This window comes from Euphorbia lathyris, chromosome 2 (genome assembly GCF_963576675.1).
Source record: "Euphorbia lathyris chromosome 2, ddEupLath1.1, whole genome shotgun sequence".
Taxonomy (NCBI): Eukaryota; Viridiplantae; Streptophyta; class Magnoliopsida; order Malpighiales; family Euphorbiaceae; genus Euphorbia; species Euphorbia lathyris.
The window spans coordinates 38,114,658-38,131,654 of NC_088911.1; the positions used below are offsets into that span (position 1 = coordinate 38,114,658).

The following is a 16,997-nucleotide window of genomic DNA, read 5'->3' on the forward strand; positions in this document are numbered from 1 at the left end:
TAGATTTTAAAGAAGAAATATCATAAAAAAGACTAAGCCGACGATTTGCCCAAATGCTTCCATACACATATCAGAGAAATTGTTGAGTTCCTTGCCAAGAAATAGTAGCGAGAATAAATTGATCACTGCATCTTACAACAGAGACATGATCAAAATTCCGGTTCGAAACAAATAACCACATAGTTTTCCTGTTCCTAAGGTTTGAAGAAACAAACTGCATAGCCAGGCTATGCCAATAAGACAATCTAATGTTTTCAAGAGACACCATAGGTTCCACAATGCATAAAAAGTCCGGTTTATGAGAATCGCAAAGCGCAGAGAGATACCGCTGAGTTTCCAAATTCAGTATCCCATGACAGTTCTAATACAAAACATTCATCTAAGCCGGGCAGGGGGTTTACTGACCCGTTTTTCACGAGTTGAAGTGCCATCAGTCATTGTTCTGTGTTTTTTAGTTGAACCAACCGTCTGCCAGTTTCCATCATTATCATTATCATTTTGTTCTTTCTTTACCATGTCAAGCCAGGAAAGGGTACCACCATGAAGGTTCTCAGCTCCAGGGGAGGGTGGGTGATTTAAGTTGAGTTGAAGATTAACAAATCCCCCCTAATCTCTATCAAGTGTGTCAACCATTTGTCTCAAAAATAGGGTTTGATAATTATTTTTTTGTTTAATTAATTAATGTATTAATTAATCTTAAGTTAGTAGATAAGGCTTAAGTTTATTAAAGATAGGGTTTGAGGTGAATGCAAGTCATCTTTTACTTAAGCTTCCATATTCTAACCGAAGAACTAAGAACACCAAGAACACTGAAACAAAAAAGGAGCCGCCCCTTGGTTGAATTCGGCCTACTCAAGCAGTTCATGTTCGAGGATATTGTTCTGGTCATTGCAAGATGAACACAATTCTTGTTTTGCAAGCGTGAATATAGAAGAGGTTCGAATTTCACCTCCTAATCTCAAGTTAGAAAAAGTTTACATTAAAGGGAACATCTCTCATTCTGCGGAGAAATTAAATTAATTTCGTTAACTTTATTCTAACCGTGATCTGCAGCAAAATGGATTTGTGTGTTTTATTTTGTTTTCCACAGTTAAAACACGACATATAAAAATTCCAACAAGGTACCTGACATAGAGTTGGCGGGTACATAATGAGTAACATATTAACTGTTACCCGTCTCGAATCCTTTATATAAAAACATATTATTATTTTTAGATGTAGGAAGTGGGATTAGAAACCACAACTCATGTATTAATAGTTTGTAGATGAATTATTTATGGATGGTTTATTAAATTTATTCTTTTTTAAATTTGTAATATTTTTTTTTTGTTTTATGTATTGATTCTTAACAGGTACGGGTACCCCTATTTAAATGAGACGGGAATGAGATTCATAAAATATACTCGTTAGAATAATGAGACGAGTACATGTAATGAAAGAATAAACGAATAAGTATTTGAGATTGACACTACCTGCGGATACCCGGCGTTACCATCCCTGACCACTACATGCAAAAGCTTTTTGTTGTTGCATTCATGCTAGAAGACATGACTGTCTTACAAGCCTATGTCGAGTCTTTCTTCATTTATTGTTTTCTAGACTAAAAATGAGCTTTTTCTTTTTAAAAAGTTATTGGGTTGACCATCCAAGGAGCCGCTTTACGGACCCTAAGCCTAAGCCCATTAATAAAGCCATTTTATCTGATTGTTATCACTTAGTTCCCGTCCCATTATCCTTTTCATTTTCTCACCCCTTCATCATCTAGCTCCTTTATGGGCCCATCATCGATCACCGCAAGTATGGCTAAAATCAAACTCTCAATCTTGCTGGCTTAGAAGCTAAGGCATTAGTTACATTGTCCTAGGTAAAGGCATAGTTCCTTGCTAGCTTCCTATTCCGAACCTTTAGGCCTCCATTCCGAACCTTTTTTGGCCTATTGCCCTATGCTGCTAGCTTACAATTCGTAACCTTTTGACCTATTGTAAATTCCTGACTCCGTCACTTATTAGAGTAGTTAAAAGTTAAAAGAAGAAAATAAAACCGGTTTTATAGTTTTAGGCCATAAAAAAGGGTAAGACCATGATGTAATTTACAGGATGGATATTAGTGTTTGTTGCTTGGAAGAGAATCCTTTGTTTGTTTTACAAGTATTTAAATTTCTAAAACATATTAATTTCGTTATTTTATTGTCTTTCCGTAAACAACAATGTTCTAATTTAGTAATTTTATATTCTGGTTGCTTTAGAAGGTGTCGCCACTCAAGTAGTGGCCAAGTGATTTATTGAATTAAATTGAAATAAAAATGAAATTCAAATAATAAAGAAAACACTCCGTATAGCGTGCCCGGCGATAACACGCCGGCAACCTCCAATTAACTTGTCTACATCTGAAAAGGAAGATTCTGAAGTAAATAAAGTTGACTAAAATGGTCGCCTCTTTCCTTTTTCCTTTCCCATATTATTAGTTACTCCATCATTTATTATTCATTGCTGATTTGCTCCGCCTTCTTCCTTCCATTCTCTGCAACTTGTTCTTTTCCTATCTTTTCTTTCATTTGCATTTCAATATTCTGGTTAGTATTTTCTTTGCTTTCTCTTCTACTTTTCAATTCTTATCATATCAAGAGAGCGCTTTCTTTGGACTGTTTCTCATCGGGGAATATACTGAACTGCGACGCCGATTAGAACATGTTTAAATGTCTGAATTGTCGGTTGCTTAGCAGCTTTCAAATAGACACTTGCTAATACTTTCGCATTTCGCTGAATTTATTCTGGAGCTATCAGTTGCTTTATATAGATTGGTTGAGGTTTTAATTGGGCTAAATTTCTTTCTTGTTGATTCCAATTTCAGATGTTGAGGGTGATGAGAGGATCCGAATTGATCTTCTCTGTAATAGTATTACTTCTAGCTTTTCTTCAAGAAGCAAGTTCACATGGAGTTCAGCCACTCTCTAGGATTGCTATTCATGAGACAACATATTCTCTTGATGACAATGCTTCTATCAAAGCGTCTCCTACGATTCTCGGATTGAAAGTAAGCTTCAATTCCTTCCACTTTACTACTTTTTAGTGTCCTTATTAAGCTTCCACGAGTTTCAGTTTGATTAGAAGAGGGATTTTAGTTTTGCATTTTTTCAAAGACTGAAATGAGGAGTGACCAAGTCCCGAACAAGACTATCTCAATTAGAATACCTATGGTTTACATCAGAAAACAGAAAGAATGAATGAAATGCCATTTACTTCACTTTTACATTTGAAGGAACTCAATTATCAGCAGTTTAGGTTTTCTTATAAGGAATCAATTTATTTTGTGATTTCTTTTAGGGGCAAAACACAGAGTGGGTGACTGTGGAGTATACTTCTCCAAAGCCATCTAGTGATGATTGGATTGGAGTATTTTCTCCTGCCAATTTCAGGTATACAAATTCCTTTCAACATTGGAAATTGGGATTGATACTCCGATAATTGTTTTTTTCCTAATTCTTTTAATACGAAGACGAGCATTGTTTTTCTCAATTGTTCAGTGCTTCCATTTGCTCTCCAGACAGTTCAGCTCCAAAAGTTTCGCCTCCATTTTTATGTACTGCCCCTATCAAGGTTCGCCTATACTGCTTGCTATTACCCGTTTTTGTGCCTTAACTGATTTTCAAAGAGCAATACCAATAACTTTATCAATCTTACAGTATCAGTATGCAAATTACTCAACTCGAGAATATAAAAACACGGGAAAAGGATCATTGAGGCTTCAGATAATTAACCAGAGATCTGACTTCTCTTTTGCTCTATTTTCTGGAGGAATAGCAAATGTAAGCTCATGACATGAATGTCTTTTTCTGCTTTTCAGAATAGCAAACTCATTGTTTAAATTTTGTGTACCTTACTTTCTCTTTTCAATTTTTTTTTTTGTCATATTTGTCATAATTCTGAGTAATGATCATTTTTATACTTGGCCTACAATGTTGCTTTTTGATCAATTTTTTGTTGTACAATAGCCAAAGCTGGTGGCAGTGTCAAATACCATATCATTTGCAAATCCTAATGCACCAGTTTACCCACGCTTAGCACAGGGAAAGATATGGAATGAAGTAAGTGCAAGGTTACTTCATATTTTTTTCTTGAAGTTTACTGATCCTACACCAAAAGACTATGGAATTTTCTTTCTACATAAATGAAGTACTAAAAGTAGCACTCTATTGTTTTAAATTCTTCCCTGTGTTAAAGAATTATTAATTTCTGCTTAATGTTTGAAAACCAAATAACCTTTATTACCCTTTTTGGTAACATACCTCCAGTTTTTTTTTTTTTTTTAAATCTAGAATTACTTGTTGGAGCTAATGATTTCTCAAAGAGATATTCTTGTTCCAAATCTGATATTCAGATGACTGTGACATGGACAAGTGGATATGGGATTAACAAAGCAGAACCTTTTGTTGAATGGGGTGCAAAAGGAGGTGATCGAAAACGCTCCCCAGCTGGAACACTGACTATCAGCCGTAACAGCATGTGTGGTGGGTGACTATTGTAACTTCCATTTATTACTTGAAATTTAGAATTTGGGTTATTCTCTCTCTCTCTCTCAGGAAACTTTAGCACATTAAAATGCTACATATTATTATTTGAAGAAGTTTAACTTAAAAGACCTGCATCATCAGATTAAAGTTTTCCTAGTGAGCTAGTAGAACAGTAGCACTTCACAGTAATTGGCAAGTCTAAAAATAATAGATTTTTTTTTGTAAATTGTTTGATCTGATTTCCAATACAACTATCACTCCAAGAGTTTTTATCGTGAATCCATCCTATCAATTGTATTTGTATATAGGTGCACCAGCAAGTACAGTAGGTTGGCGTGATCCTGGATTTATACACACTAGCTTTCTGAAGGAGTTGTGGCCCAATAATGTGTATGTTGCTCTTCATTTTTTGCTTGTGATCCTCATTCTTGCTGGGAATAACAAAATATAAGCATGATAATTGTGAAATTTATGGCAAATCACATTTTATAAAAGAATGATGATATCTATCAGGTAATAGTGATAGAGCTATACAGAACTGAACAAAGAGACCTGCATTACTGTCTTATGTTAACATTCTATAATGCATGAAATAGATTTTGTATGCAATAATAAACATATGGATTAAATAACGGTCTCTCAGCCCGGGAACCAAGATCGATGAGCTTCTTGTTATAAATGTGATCCTCCAGAAGTAATTGGGTCTGGAATCCAGATATTATACCAAATAACTCGGAATGTTATATTCATATCATAATCTGAAATTAGCTCCAAGTTAAAGATTCATTAGCAGCCAGTTGACATTGCATATAACTTAATGTTACTTGTGCAGGTATGAATACAGGCTTGGACATAAATTACTCAATGGTTCATACATTTGGAGTCAACAATACCAGTTTCGAGCATCTCCATACCCTGGTCAAAGTTCTCTACAACGTGTGGTCATTTTTGGTGACATGGGAAAGGTACAACTGTACAAATATTCATAAATATATAATTTTCAAGGAATTGAGATAATGTAATGCATTATATTGCTGCAAAATCCTGCGCTTAAGTAATATTCAGGACTTACGTTCCATGCTGATGACACTGCACTTATGAAAGTTCAGTTTCTTTTATAGTTTTCTGTTTTAAAGTATTTTCAAGCATATATCACTTCTTGAAGTAATATTATTTTCACTGTGTAGGCGGAAGCTGATGGTTCCAATGAATATAACAATTACCAGTTCGGTGCCCTTAATACTACCAAGCAGCTGATTAAAGACTTAAAAGACATCGACATTGTCTTCCACATTGGAGATATAACTTACGCCAATGGATATATTTCACAATGGGACCAATTTACTGCACAGGTTGAGCCAATTACGTCAACAGTTCCTTACATGATAGCAAGGTTTTCCCGATCTTCAATTTACTTCTGGTGTTTGTTTGAACTTTGAACATTTATCAGTCGTACACTTCATCTGATATTGCAATTGATGCCTTTTCCTTTTAGTGGCAACCATGAGCGCGACTGGCCGGGAACAGGATCCTTCTATGGGAACTTGGATTCTGGAGGTGAATGTGGCGTGTTGGCTGAGACAATGTTCTATGTTCCTGCTGAGAACAGGGGAAAATTCTGGTATGTTGATAGAAACTTTTAGATGTTAGCTTTAGATATTATCTGATATAGCAGTAGTTGCTTTGTCAAATATATTTGGCGGCTGCTACTTTAAACTTTATTCTTTCTCTTGGAATGAATTAAATCCAGTTGTCATAAAGCCTGGAATCTTAACCGTAATGACTGATGCGTCTTTGGACTTGCATGCATATACGACTGCTTCTTGCTCTCCGAAATTCATTTTTCTCACAGGTTCTGTGTTGACTGACAACTATTATCAATTTATTGATCTGGCTTCATGTAGCACTAAGCCAAAGATCTAAACCTACGATGTAAAGGTGTTACTTGTTTAAACAACGCCAGAGAACTGAAAAAGAGCGTCATGATTTTCTTTTCAGGTATTCCACAGATTATGGGATGTTCCGGTTCTGCATAGCTGACACAGAACATGATTGGAGGGAGGGTACAGAACAATACAAGTTTATCGAGCACTGCCTTGCTTCCGTGGATAGGAAACATCAGCCATGGCTGATTTTCCTCGCTCATCGGGTGCTAGGCTATTCTTCTGCATCATGGTACGGTGACCAAGGATCATTTGAAGAACCAATGGGAAGGGAAAGCCTTCAAAAACTTTGGCAGAAGTACAAGGTTGACATAGCTGTATATGGCCATGTTCATAATTATGAGAGGACATGTCCCATTTACCAGGTACACTCTCATTCTTCCACCTGGTTAAAAGCACCCACAGTCCCTGAACTTCGAAAAAATTACAATTAGGACTGATGATATTTCTGTGTCATGTTGAACTGGTACAGAATATTTGCACCAGCAAAGAGAAAAACAAGTACAAGGGTGCCCTGAACGGCACGATACATGTAGTAGCAGGAGGCGGAGGATCAGGGCTAGCAGAATTTACAAGTCTCAATACAACTTGGAGTTACTTCAAAGATTATGATTATGGATTCGTAAAACTTACAGCATTTGACCATTCTAATCTGTTGTTTGAGTACAAGAAAAGTCGGGACGGAAAGGTTTACGACTCGTTCACAATATCAAGAGATTACAAAGACATCTTGGCATGTACAGTAGATAGTTGTCCAAGTACAACACTGGCATCTTAACTTGCATTGCTGATGAAGAAAAGGCTTTTGTTCTTGAGTGTACTATATGGATATTTAAAAGGAAAAAAACAATCCAAATAAATGAAAAAATGTGTAAAGCAGAAATTAAACAACTTTAGCTGTAAAGGACAGCTAAACTGTTCAGGCTGAACTAAACACACCAATATGAGTTTTACTGCCAAGTAAGTATTGTGTTCTTATTCGCAATTTGAGCAGATTACTCGAATTGTTAAGTCACAATGTAATTGAACATTCTATTGATATACATTTTTAAAAATAATGCATAATTACTTAAGTATATAATATATTGATGCATGGAGGGATTAAGAGAAAAATGTAGTGGCGATTTTAACCGTAAATGATTAAAGATAAAGCTAAGAAAAACAAGAGCAAGGTCAAAATGTAAATTGTATAACTATGGGTGCGCACAGTTCGATTAACCAGTTTATCAGAATATTTTTTAAACTTGGTTTTTAAGACACTAACCCTTAAACCAATCTAAGTATATTGGTTAACTTTATCAACGGTTAACAATAATTTTGGGTTAATGGATTTTAACCATTATCTTAATAGATAACTAGAAATAACGGTTAACTAAAGTTTTTTAATCCAAACCTAAATATAATGTTTAACTAAAAACAGTTTTTATTTGAACCTAAGTATAATGGTTAACCATTATTTTATTTTCTATTTCTTTTGTTTTTAGTTTACTTCAGTTTTTTCTATTCTTAATTTTCGTTACAGAAGTTCACGTCTAAGGGTCTAAGACCAAATAAAATTTGAGGAGAGGGAGGTAAAAACCAACTCCAAGAGCTTACTCCTCAACCCATTAAGAGCTTTCATTAATTCAGTCTCTCTCCATTCCTAGTCCATTTTTTATTTCATATTTTTTTTTTATTAATAATCAATAGGCGAACAATTTTTAAACTTCTCCACTCCTAGTCCATTTCTTATTTCATTTTTGTTAATTGATAATTGATAGACGAACAATTTTCATTTTTTTTGTTAATAATCAGTCGGCAAACAATTTTTAATCAAGTAAAGTTCAAATTCTACCTCTTATTTTCAAATTTCTATTTAATTGTGCTAAATAAATTTGAATTTAACCATGTTTAGTAGAATTTAAGTTCAAATTTTAATTGAAAATGATTATCTCTCCAATTGTTTGATGCTGTATATTGAGAGGGAGATGACATATAGTTTTAGTATAGATTCAATTGTTGATGATTTGAAAGAGCGACCTTGAGAAAGTATCAAAATATCACTAAAATAGACTTAATGTTTAAAAAAGAGTACTAATTTAGGCCTCGATAACGGAACGAGAGACGTCATTGATATTACTCCGTTAAGTTCAGTCAATTTTATGTGGAGGATGAAATCAGAACTTAACGGAGTAATAGGAATGACGTGTCCAATCCGTTATCGATGTCTAAATTGATACATTTTTTAAACGTTAAATCTATATTGGTGCTATTTTGTACGTGAAACCTAAATTGATACTTCTCCAAAAAAAACCATAAACCTATTTTAGTACCTTATACCTTTCTATTTTGATATATTATTATATTAATAATATAAAACATTTTTATTTTTTTTATTAGATGTAATACAAAAACATTTTAAATTTTTTGATCCCATAGCTATATTTTGCGTATAATATAGCTATTTTGTTTTTGACAAAATAACTATCATTTTGTTTTTTTCACTATGACTTTATTTTTTTTTCACCATTAGATTAATTTTCTATCTCTTACAAAAAAAAAACAAAATAATAATTATTTATTAAAAATAAAGTAACATAGCTTACCCCTATTGAATATATATTTTTAATTTCATGAAGTTAGAATATTTATTTTCTATACGACATTCCTGTACATTAATATATATATAGAGGACCGAACTTTGAATGGTAAAATTTCTTGTAGCATAGATTCGAATGGTTGTCCAATAATTTCATGACAAAATAGTGACTTGCTACATACATGCATCCCAAGAAAATGATTAGATAATGGGATCTTCCTTTTGCATATTCTCTTATGGCATGTTTGTTAAGAGTGATCGGAGGGAGGAAAGGGAGGGTATAGAGCTACAAATTCCACGCCCCTTGTCAAACATTCCTCCAACCTTCCTGGCCTTTCTTATTCCATTTGCTGTCTGCTAAGAAATGCTCAGCTTTTCTTTATCTCATCCAGTTCCAGTTCGGTAATTCAGTTAATTCTTTCTCTTCTCAGCTTTTTCTAGGGTGAAAATGGATGGATTGAAGTTGATCTTTGCTGCAATTCTCCTACTGCTGCTTAATCTGCAAGAGGTAACTTCACATGGACATCATCCTCTCTCCAAAATCGCTGTACATAGGGCTACTTTGGCTCTTGCTGATCTAGCCTATGTTAAAGCCCATCCTTCACTTCTTGGACTCGCGGTAAGCTCTTTAATTTAATTTTGTGATACAGAGAGAGCGGAAATTAAACTCATGGATTTTACAAGAAATTAACTTATTCAATGATTGTTTCAGGAACAGGATTCCGAGTGGGTTACTCTGGAGTTCAGTAATCCAATCCCAACTGTTGATGATTGGATTGGAGTATTTTCTCCTGCCAATTTTAGGTACTATTTTCTGTCTTCACTAAGAATTTTTTGCCTTCTCTTCATATAACTGTATCGCTGTGTTCAATGTTCTAGCAATTCCATCTGCCCTTCAGAAAATCCAAGAGTATTCCCTCCGCTATTGTGTTCTGCACCTATTAAGGTTCGTTCCATTACCTGTGTTCCGTGAGGTTTTGTTTTTTCTTTCAGTGAAATTGGAAATTTATGCTTGGATATTTGAAATTCAAACTGTTTACTTCCATTGCAGTTCCAGTATGCCAATTACTCTAGTCCCGAGTATAAAAATTCAGGAAATGGGTCACTGAAGCTTCAACTGATCAAACAGAGATCCGACTTCTCTTTTGCTTTATTTACTGGTGGATTTTTAAATGTATGCTCTTAACTTTTATATTTCCTATAGTATCGTCTGCAATGCTGTGTGATATTTTTTTTTTCCAATTTTCTTCATAACAAATAGTCTATGGATTAGCAAGAATTGCCGATTGATTTAGTACTTATTAAAGCCACATTCTTAGTTCAAACTCCCTTTTCTGCATTCTTCTTGTCCTTTCAGAGCCTTCCAGTTCCAAACCTACTTATAATGGTTCATATTCAATTCCCTTTTACATGAGGCAGATGCCTCTTTGCAAACTGTGTGTCTTGCCCCTGTTAGATTATTGATGGTGAAACTGAATACAAGTACTTTCAAACATGTCTAATATAATTCCTGTGCCTTTAGAAGTCGTGCATGCAAAGGTTAAAATCATCAACTGCATTTTTCTGTTCTTTTTTCTATCAAAATCTCACACTCGTAGTGCCATGGAAAGTGTGAAGTTGCAGAAGGGAATACTTTTACTGAATTTGGAATTGAATTTTTTTTTTTTCCAATCAGAAAGAAATTGGTTGGAAAATCCAAATTTGTGGATCCTACTCCAACTTAACTAAATCTGTATTTTGCTACGTTGTTTTCTATAAGTAACAATTACATAGGATTTAGAGTAGGTTCTACAAAGTCTGTCATCCTTCTTAGAGCAGATGCAAGCATATTTTATTTTTCCTCGAGTATAATATACACGTACAGTTTCTGGCTTTTAATACAATATTATGGTTCTTTCATATGTTCCAGTTTCGCCATGCTTTAGTTGGTCGAATTAAGCTTAGCATTTGCAAGCAGCTGTTGCATCTAAATATATTTCTGCTATCATTTCATTTTCTATATCTCTACATCCTGTTAATTTTATATTGAAAGTTTCCCATATGGTTGCTTATGTCTACTTCAAATAATCCTTTCTGCAATTTGTGTACTGATTTTTTCCTTTTTCCTGGTAGAACAGCCAAAGTTGGTGGCAGTGTCAAATACGGTAGCTTTCAAAAATCCAAATGCACCAGTCTATCCACGCTTAGCACATGGGAAAACATGGGATGAAGTATAGCCAGTCTCTCCTATCTTGCAAGTTTCAAAGCTCATTCATGTGATGCATTGAACTTGAACAGAACAACTATATCATAGCATATAGTTTGCATAAGGCTGTTCCTTTATTAAATTTCCTATACTTAATACTTATTTTTGTTTGAACATATAGTTGATGCTATTTCGGTCAGTTTGTTGGGGCAATATATGTCGGAGGTGATAAAATTTTCATTCTTTTGCTCAGATGACTGTGACATGGACAAGTGGATATGGGATTAATGAAGCAGAAGCTTTTGTTGAATGGGGTCCAACAGGAGGTGATCTTATCCGTTCTCCAGCTGGAACACAAACTTTTGACCGTACTAGCATGTGCGGTGAGTAAGCTTGAATTGCTGGGGTTTTCGTGTTATAATTATATGTGGGAATTAAATAAAAGAATGCTGCTTTGCAAATCTAATTGGAACTCATGTTAGTAGCTTACACAGTAGATGCTGATAAGCCAGAATCAGCTCAGTATTATTATGCACGCTTATTTGTTGTATGCATTAATTCGTAAAACGAAAAGGTAAGAAAAAAAGGAGAAAAAGATTTTAGTTCCATTTGAAAGACTAATTATGTTGAGATGGATGTGTGGTCACACGAGAAAGGACCGGGTGCGTAATGAAATAATTAGGACAAAAGTAGGGGTCACATCTATTGAGAATAAAATGAGAGAAAACCGACTAAGGTGGTTTGGCCATGTGAGACGTAGAGCGCTTGATGCGCCGGTTAGGAGAACCGAAGAGTGGCAAAGGGATGTAGTGGTGAGGGGTAGGGGAAGACCTAAGCAAACTTGGAGGAGGGTGATCGAGAGTGATATGAGTTTATTGGGAATTGAGGAAAATATGGTAGTGGATAGGACGGAGTGGAGGGAGCGAATCTGTGTCGCTGACACGACTTGATTTTCACGGTTTTATATGATGGTTCATGTTAGCCGACCCCGAATCATTTCGGGACTAAGGCTTTGTTGTTGTTGTTGTTGTTGTTGAAAGACTAATTATGGCTTTGACGGTCTGATTGAGTTTTAAAAGTGAGTGTAGTTACTGATTTGATTGTGCATTTTAAATTGGTTTTATACTTGGTTTAGAATCTTTAGATTGTTCAAGTAGGATATGATGGCGACATATTTACCTTATTTCTTATGGTCTAACATTTGTGCTTTTGAAGTTAAAGCATGCTTCTCTGGTTAGTGACTCAGATAATAAAAATCTACCTATAAACAGGTGCACCAGCAAGGACTGTGGGTTGGCGTGATCCTGGTTACATACATACTAGTTTTTTGAAGGATTTGTGGCCTAATAAAGGGTATGTTGTGTTTACTCTTAACAGTTTTTTATAACTTCCTGTTAACAATTCCTTTTGTCAAATGTGGAAGTTTCTCCCAAGTTTAATTTAATTAATCAACCCACATCATATCTTGTAAAAGATTCGTCTTCCAGAGAAAACCTTTCACAGAACCTTAAACTCTGATACCATGTAATCTGTATTGGTATTTCTCTATTGATTCTCTATTACATGCACATATATTTATATACACAATTAGGAGACGTCTTTACCCTACAAGTAGTCTAGACATCTCACCCTACAGCAGCCCAACCCTACAGCATACATTACACACATGCTTTACATTAATTACAGACCTCAAATGTGAAACAGAAGTAATATGTTCTTACATATTACCAGGATATGTGATACGTGTGAGTGTAAACTAGTTCAACAATTCATGAGGGATAGTCATCTGTTTCTTTATCTGAAAGAAAGTATAAACATATATGCATGGAGTAATTCTTTCTGTTGAAATAATATTGTTGAAGATTGTTGTTAAATATATTTGCCTTCTTCATAATTCTGACATCACCTGTTTATGAGGTTGGTCTTGGCTTTCTAATGAAGATATATATTATGTCTAAAGGATGACGCACCATGAAATCGAAGCAATAGAGAACTTAGATTATTGGCATTAAGGAAATAGGAAACCTTGATGTAATTTCCTTTCTATTGTAGTACAATTTGCAAAAGCTGGTGTTTTGCTAAATTTCTTTCAACTACAATACCCTTTTCTTCAAATGGGCTTGGATGTAAGTGGAATTGTGATGCATTAGATTAGCACCTTGTTGAATGGTTTAGATTTGGTCTTCTATTCTCCGATGGAATGAGCATATGATGTGCTTCTTGCTGATTCTGTAGGTATACGTACAAGATGGGACATAGATTGTCCAATGGTACATATATTTGGAGTCGAGAATACCAGTTTAAAGCATCTCCTTACCCTGGACAAAATTCTCTGCAGCGCGTAGTCATTTTTGGTGACATGGGAAAGGTTTGAATTGGCTTTTCTTCATTTTCTTTTCCATGCGGATCAGGGAATTGAATAACATCTAATTTATGCTAATTGATACATCAAGTGAATCTTGAAGCTCATCAGTCTAGTATAGTATAGTAAGAATTTATTGATCTGTTGTAATCTGATTGGTATATGTTTATTTTTTTACAAATTGTATCTTGTATTTAATTTTCAACACAATAAGTGTTAACCTGCAGGGTGAAGTTGATGGCTCTTCTGAATATAATGACTTTCAACCTGGCTCACTAAACACAACTAAACAGCTTATTGAGGACTTGGATAACATTGACATAATTTTTCACATTGGAGATATATGCTATGCAAATGGATACATATCACAATGGGATCAATTTACTTCGCAAATTGAGCCAATTGCATCAACTGTCCCGTACATGATTGCCAGGTTTGTTTTTGGGTTGCTTAACTTAACATATACTATATGTGAAATCATTTGTGACCATTGATAATCTATCGCCTCAGTGGTAATCATGAGCGTGACTGGCCTGACACTGGATCTTTCTATGGGAACATGGATTCTGGAGGAGAATGTGGTGTTTTAGCTGAGACCATGTTCTACGTCCCTGCAGAGGACAGGGCGAAGTTCTGGTGAGAAAACTTCATCGTAGCTCAGTTAATGGTTTTTGTGTTGTTGTGGCTAATGAATGATTTGAAAATGTCTATACATACCTCCACTCTCTGATACCACTTCTATTCAAATGATCTCAAGAATGATCATCACTTTCTAGGACTTGAGCAAGAGCTTTCTTGACTTTTTGTGTTTCTTGATGTGCTCAGCCGCTGATTGTGATCATTTAACAGGTACTCTACTGACTATGGTATGTTCCGATTCTGCATTGCTGACACAGAGCATGATTGGAGAGAGGGAACTGAACAGTACAAGTTCATCGAGCATTGCTTATCATCAGTGGATAGACAAAAGCAGCCTTGGCTGATCTTTCTCGCGCATAGGGTATTGGGTTATTCTTCAGATCTCTCTTATGCTATTGAAGGATCATTTGCAGAGCCAATGGGAAGGGACAGCCTTCAGAAACTGTGGCAGAAGTATAAGGTTGACATTGCTATGTTTGGTCATGTACATAACTACGAACGAACATGCCCTGTTTATCAGGTATTTCTGCAACTTTTTGTAGATTAATGGTCTCTAAATTTACTGCAGTGTTCATTCACTGATTATTGAAAATCTAATCTTCTTATTACAGAATATATGCACCAGAAAAGAGAAGCAGTACTATGAGGGGACATTGAATGGAACAATACATGTTGCTGTTGGTGGTGCAGGAGCATACCTATCACCATTTACACCACTTCAAACAACTTGGAGTTTGTACAGAGATTATGATCATGGTTTTGTAAAACTTACAGCATTTGACCATTCGAACCTGTTATTCGAGTATAAGAAGAGCAGGGACGGCAAGGTTTATGATTCTTTCAGGTTATCCCGGGATTATAGGGATATCCTGGCATGCACAGTCGACAGTTGTGCAAGCACGACACTAGCATCTTGATGTGTACCTTCACATATACAAGTATTATTTATCAGTATGTAAAGTTGGCTTTTAGTAAATCATGTTGCTCTAAGACCTGATTAGAACTGTAAATTTGCCTGTTCCTTCTTTGTTCCTTTATTAACGACTCTAATAGTACAAAGCAGAAACTAGTTCGGACCAGTTTTAGTTTTCCATTTTTTTTTTTTTTTTAAATAGAAATGACATTTCATAAAAAGTCTCAAGGAGGTAGATCAGAGATTGCAAATTGTTTAACAAAATCAGGCACTTCCCTCTGAATACTAACATAGATCCTGAAGAACATCATTGCCCCCGGCGCGGAAGGTCAAGAGATTCCAGAGGGTCCGTTGACCTCCCAACTCAGGAGAGAAATAAAAGTTTCCATCGCTAATTTCAACCTATTCAGAATTTGTAACGGATTTAAAATTACTGATAGAAGACTGAAACATCCTGGTCAGTCCAAAAATCTATAGTTTTTAATATATTTTAATGTCCATTACTTCGCCACTAATAATGCCATTTCATGTGCTGGTCTATTGTTTTCCGGTTGACACAGTCTAAAGACACTCAGGAATAAGTTGGAAAATTACTTGATACAAGCTTCTGCTGTTTTAATAACATGTTTTTCTAATGTCAAAAAGCAACCAAATAAACTTGTTTGAGAAATAAGTTATTGATTAACAAACAATCAACTGCTGAACCAATGGTGTCCATTCCAATTGATAAAGAGGATATCACTTTGTTTTTCAACTATTAACCTACTTACAAGAGGAAAAGATAAATGGAAAGAAGTATAATTAGAGTAATTTGTAATACTTTCTGATTCTACAATGGGAATACCTTCTTGTGCCTAAAATAAACCAAGAATAAGAAATACAAAAGGGCACATACAATACCAGTCACAAGAATAACCCAATTAAATGAAGATGCATTATCAAAAACAGAAGCAGGGAAGTTCATCCCAAACACTCCTGTCACAACAGCAAATATTGTAGCCACAAAGGTTGCTGCTGTAAGAAGCAACTCAAACTGAATCAAATGGTTTTGGACATTTCCCTGTTCATTTTGAAGGGAAAAGAAAAAGAGATTAAAATTCTCGACATCTATTTTGCCCGTAAAGGAGAAATGCATGACTAATTATCGACTTACAAGTTTAATGTTGATCAAATCTTTCCGTATCGTTAATGTTGGCCAAAATTCGAGAAACAGTTGGAGATCCAAAGATGGAGACAAGAAAGAGAAATTTCCTCCTTGTGGCATATGTCAACTGACAAACCACTTGGAGAAAAATTGCTGGAAGAAAGGAAAACCCAAATGCAATTATTGTCACAAATTCGGTCACACCGAAAATGATTACAGAAACAAGCCACAACAACAAGCTGCAGCCAGTCAGGAGGCTCAAGATGAAGAAGATCACTTGTTCGTTGCTTGTCAAGCTGCTACAGAAAATAAAGATATGTGGTTAATAGACAGTGGATGCACTAACCATATGTCTAAAGACCCTCACATCTTCACCAAACTGGATGAATTTGTTCAAGTTCCAATTACAATGGGAAATGGAGCTGTCGTAAAATCGGAAGGCAAAGGAACGATCACCATCAACACGAAGAAAGGAACAAGACTAATAAATGATGTCTTGTATGTTCCTAGGTTGAGCCAAAATTTGCTGAGTGTGCCACAGATGATGCTTAATGGTTATTTCTTGCACTTTGAAGGTAACACTTGTGCAATTTATGATTCTCAACAAAGGGAGGTTGTATGTGTGAAGATGGAGAACAAAGCATTTCCTATCAAATGGGAAAGTATAGCTATGGCAGCAATGAAATCTCAAACTGAAGCTGACAGTTCGCTTTGGCACAAGAG

At 35.3% G+C, this 16,997-nt stretch overlaps 2 protein-coding genes across 2 annotated transcripts; both read left to right on the top strand.

Moving 5' to 3' along the window:
• Positions 1 to 2,347: 2,347 nt before the first annotated feature.
• Positions 2,348 to 7,538, top strand: LOC136217835 (probable inactive purple acid phosphatase 1). Its single transcript, XM_066004507.1, has 13 exons — positions 2,348 to 2,572; positions 2,851 to 3,033; positions 3,324 to 3,415; positions 3,524 to 3,596; positions 3,683 to 3,805; positions 3,992 to 4,084; positions 4,378 to 4,507; positions 4,819 to 4,900; positions 5,343 to 5,475; positions 5,698 to 5,903; positions 6,006 to 6,131; positions 6,509 to 6,818; positions 6,926 to 7,538. Exons 2-13 carry the CDS (start codon positions 2,851 to 2,853, stop codon positions 7,229 to 7,231), a joined length of 1,857 nt encoding a protein of 618 aa, XP_065860579.1. The 5' UTR covers positions 2,348 to 2,572; the 3' UTR covers positions 7,232 to 7,538.
• Positions 7,539 to 9,163: 1,625 nt separating this feature from the next.
• Positions 9,164 to 15,286, top strand: LOC136217836 (probable inactive purple acid phosphatase 1). The gene is made up of 12 exons (XM_066004508.1): positions 9,164 to 9,650; positions 9,744 to 9,835; positions 9,911 to 9,977; positions 10,083 to 10,205; positions 11,149 to 11,241; positions 11,470 to 11,599; positions 12,488 to 12,569; positions 13,452 to 13,584; positions 13,806 to 14,011; positions 14,089 to 14,214; positions 14,428 to 14,737; positions 14,829 to 15,286. Exons 1-12 carry the CDS (start codon positions 9,480 to 9,482, stop codon positions 15,132 to 15,134), a joined length of 1,839 nt encoding a protein of 612 aa, XP_065860580.1. The 5' UTR covers positions 9,164 to 9,479; the 3' UTR covers positions 15,135 to 15,286.
• The last annotated feature ends 1,711 nt before the right edge of the window (positions 15,287 to 16,997 follow it).